This window comes from Amblyomma mixtum, chromosome 3, assembly GCF_055824585.1.
Source record: "Amblyomma mixtum isolate Tamu chromosome 3, ASM5582458v1, whole genome shotgun sequence".
NCBI classification, from domain to species: domain Eukaryota; kingdom Metazoa; phylum Arthropoda; class Arachnida; order Ixodida; family Ixodidae; genus Amblyomma; species Amblyomma mixtum.
In genome coordinates, this window is record NC_143014.1 from 398,510,114 (window position 1) to 398,514,489 (window position 4,376).

The following is a 4,376-nucleotide window of genomic DNA, read 5'->3' on the forward strand; positions in this document are numbered from 1 at the left end:
CGGCGACTTCCGAAGCGCCGGCCGCTGCGACTTCGATGCGGAAGAGGTTATAGGCCTAGCGACGACCACGGCAACCAGGCAGCATAAGAGCTCGTCGCCCGGAGCGCCCGCGAGCGATGCCGTTGCCGAAAGCTCGAAACATAAGCAGACATGCTTTGTCGCTGCTCGAGCAGTCTTTCTGAGGGACTGCTGTACGGCGGCGAAGTGCGACACCGGTTGCGGGCGGAGCTTGGGTAAAGTGACCATATTCCTCCGACCCCAAAGCGGGACACTGAGGGGGAGGGGGGGGGGTCCCTCTGAATGACACGGCTAGTAGTTTAGACATGCACTTTTTGTTATTTTATCTATATCATGCAGCATTTCTTTTCCTCCAGCTCTTGCCTAGCTTGCGCATACACTTAATACTTCTGGCTTGAATGAATCTTCTTCAGCAGCCCTTCATTTTTGCAGATGTGTCCGTGGTACCGTTCACATGTCATGTGCACATTCACTTTGAGCATCAACATCGCTTTAAGGGTCGTCACTTGAAGCTGCGTCTTCTCTGCAGACCAGATCTTGTTCATGAGAGAAAACACCCGCTCCACTGGTGCATTTGTTCCTGGCAAGCACATGCAGTACTCAATAATTGCCCTCATGTTGTCGCAAGGCACATCATTCGTCTCAAAGTGCCGAAGAACATCCACCCACCGTTCCCCGACTGGCTTCTTCTGGCTCTTCCATTCCTCTAGTTTTTGAGCCGTGACATAACGCGAAACGTTACAGGCTTCGTCAAATAAAGCGTTCTCATCAAGACTGATGTGACTGAACTGTGAAGTTATGAGCTGCTCACTTCTTTGCACATCGTCCCAAAGCGGTGCTGACTCAAGAGAGGCCCACGAGAGATTGCTGATCTCATCAAACTGGTTGCACCATCGCTCGAGGTACGACGTGCAGGCCTGGTAGAACTTCGTCGCAACTTCTGCTACCGATCCTCTTCTAACTTCTCCTAGTTCCTCAAGTGATGTTACCCTGGAGCGCACACTTGATGGCAGAAATTCCTGCTGATGTCTGTCTTGGACTTTGGTCTGCAGCTGGTTCAGGGCCTTGTGAACAACGATGGCAGTCTTCGATTCTCCTTCAATCTGCAACACAGTCGCTTGAAACATGGCAGCATGGCTGTGCAGAAAGTGGAGCCAGAGCTCTCCACATGGGTTTTCAAAAAGTGACGTAATCAGAGAGGGGCATTTGTCTGCCGACAAAAAGAATGACTGCAAAGCCTGAAAGAGCTTAATCACCCTCTGAACAGCTGGCATTAATGCCAACCACCTCGTCTTGCTGTAGCCCAGAAGTCGCTGGTACTCTACAGGTGCAAAGTCGCAAAACTCCTTGAATGCCTCCACCCGCACTGTATAGATGTAAAAGTATGAGTAGAGCTTAACAATCAGAGCTTCAATATCAAGTGGCAGGCAGTCAGCAGCAGTCTGGATGGTGTTGTACACAATGTGTGCGGCGCAACCAATCCCAACTATCTTTTGAGGCAAAATATCGAATATTTTTGAGAAGACGTTCTTCTTGCCATTCCGTGCGGCACCACCGAAGTTGCAGTTCGCATTGTCAGCGCTGAAAGCAACCAGCTTCGATGCGATGTCGTTGAATTCCAGTGCGTTCATGATGTACTGACTCACCATGTTCGAAGTTTCACCTGGCAAGGTGTCGATCTCCAGCAGCTTCGTTTGCACTCCTGCAGCAGAGGTGAAGTAGCGGACCATTATTGGGGAAAACCTTCAGATCTTTGTGGTTCGACGCATCACAAAAGACTGATATGAATTTTGCGTCCTGGAGGTCAGCCTTCAACTCTTCTGCTGCAGAAGGAGCGAGCACGTTTAAGGCAATCGCTTCGGCCTTAGTGCGTGCACAGGAAAACTTCTCGTCGAAAAGTTTTTGAACAAGTTTTGAGGTGCAGTCCATCGACCGAAAACTTTGGTTGTGGGCGATCGTGTGGTATGCAAACACGCCCTCGGAAGCAGCGAGTTTCAGTTCCTTGTCACCAGAATGTTCGTGCCTGAAAAACTTCGTTAGTGCACTGGAAGACGCAGCAGCTGACATATTCTGTTTGTGCTTCTCGGTGCCTATGTGTTTTAAAATGTCAGCACGTCCACTGTGGCCGATAGAAAAGTCTGTTCCACATTTCTCGCAGCGGACATCGTACTCCGACTTCGCTTTCTTCAGGAACGGGAACTCCTTCCCCAGTTCTCCGTTGAACTTGCACTTCCGCTTAGGCATTGTCGTCGGCGCGATAAGCGAGCATTAAAACCAAGAAAAGTAAGCACGCGGCGCAAACAGCATGGGCGAACGCATGGGAAAACGAGCTTTGGACCAGGCTTTGACTTCGGCTCGCTAGCTAGCCAACACACTAAGTTTCCTTGTATAGAACTTTCCATCGGGCGAGGATGTTGTCGAAACGCCCCTTCTCTGGACTGCCGAAAACCGGTTCCGCCGCCGCTTCCACCGTGCTAGCGCGAGGTGCCCACTGCAGTCCAGTGAACAATATGGCAGCGCCCAGGGAGCCCTTTTTAACGCGAAAAGGCGCGACTCGTGGTCACGGGTGCTTTTCTGTGATCCGCCTGGCTATGGCTTGTTTCTTCCATTATTTAGGCTGGTTCGGTGGAGCTAGGCAGGGCGGGTGTAGCCAGTGCAGCGAAGGCGGGACAAAACGCCGTCCCACATGCATGCTGGCGGGACAGCGGGGCAACGAACGCAAAAGAGGGACATGTCCCGCCTATATCGGGATGCTCACCGCTCCGTGTCCCTGCTTGCAGTGGGGCGGCAGTTCGCAAGCGACGATCAGTGCGGCGCGTCGGCCAAGTGGCCATATGGCTTGATGAATGTTGCTGCGCGTGCATTATTTGTCTAAATAATGATTGCACTTCGCGCTCTGAGCTCGCTACTTGTTTTTGGTCGGCGAATGTTTTCGCTCGACCACCGATATGCCCAAGGCACGTCGGCCACCGATATGCCCAAGGCACGTCGGCCAACGGGTCTCGTTTTGGTCGGCGGCGTTGTCACACTAGGACGACGCTTGTTCGTTGGGGCGTCGTCGTCGTCGTCGGTGCAGTGTGACTGGCTAGTCGGGGAACGACCAGGTTGTCCGACGCGACCGTCGGCGTCGCTGTCGCGTCGACCTCGGGGTCCCGTCGGCCTAGTGTGAACGCGCCTGAACTGCGCGCTGGTCCCAGGCTGCCCTAGTCGTCGCTAGGCCTAGGTGGCATGGGCGTCCGGAGGGGGGGGCAAGGGGGGGCGGCTGCACCCCCCTGGAAAATCACTCACTCTAACCGTGAGTGATGGCCGCACACCAGGGGCGGCGGTGCGCTCAGCAAAAAGAGTAAAAGCGGCCCCGCTTCCAGCTTTGGGTCACATCTGCGAAGTGCCGCGTCCGGGGACGCGTCGTTGCAGACATACAGCGGCACCGGCGAGCATGTGTTTCGAGGCGTCTTGAGATGGGTGCCTGTTTCTTTGATCTCTAGAGAGATAGCCACACGGAGGCAGACAGTGCACAATCCGGCCACCGATGAATTCTTCAGGAGGGAGGGACAAATCAGCCGTGTCCACCCCCGCTTTGTCGGGCTGCTCAAGGGCAAGCAGGCGATGAGTTGGCGCCGCCGCCGCTCGCTGTCTCCTCCGATCCACGGGAGAGCGCAGTTCGGTAGAAGCGCCGCTTTCAGAATCTTCGGCAAAGGGGATTAGCAGTTGCTTTTGTTCACGGCGACGCAGTCTCCAGAGGCGCCCCCACACCAGCGTTCCTTGCATCTTCTCCGGAAGCCAGCGCCTTTGGTCAAGGCAGCCCGATGGCGCCTGCCTGGCTCGCCTGGCTCGCCTGTCACCTCTGGCTGGGCCTCAAATCCCAACAGCGCCCATGTACTGTGCGATGTCAGTGCATGGTAAAGAGACCCAGGTGGTCGACATTATCCGGAACTCTGTACTACTCCGTCCCTCATAGCCTGAGTCGTTTTGGGGCTCTGAACCCCATAAAAACACACAAAACAAATTTTCCGACCGGAGTGGCGAGTGTCCCTTCCCCTCGGAAGTCGCGAGGCGTTCCTTTCACCCCCAAAGTGCTATTAGGAACGACGACAACAAGTCTCGCCGGGTGGCCGCCAGCACGCCTGTTTCTACTGTGTATGGCTGCTAGCGACTTGAGGGTGATTGCTTTCGGGCCTGCCGCCATGGACCACAAGCACCGAGAGGACCCAGGTGCCAGGTGACTTCAATTACGGAGTTTGCCCGGTTGGAGTGCAGGAACAAAACCAGACCCCCTTCACAAAGTGCCTGCACGTGTAGAACGCCGCCGCCGCCTCGGGGAGACGAACGTTATCTTCCCCATTTGCCGTGACCGTGCC

The 4,376-nt window shown here is 54.8% G+C and overlaps 1 protein-coding gene across 1 annotated transcript; it reads right to left on the minus strand.

The window, feature by feature from the left end:
• Positions 1–1,677: 1,677 nt before the first annotated feature.
• Positions 1,678–2,279, minus strand: LOC149357311 (uncharacterized). The gene has a single exon (XM_089576562.1). It carries the CDS (start codon positions 2,260–2,262, stop codon positions 1,678–1,680), a length of 585 nt encoding a protein of 194 aa, XP_089432688.1. The 5' UTR covers positions 2,263–2,279.
• Between the last annotated feature and the right edge of the window lie 2,097 nt (positions 2,280–4,376).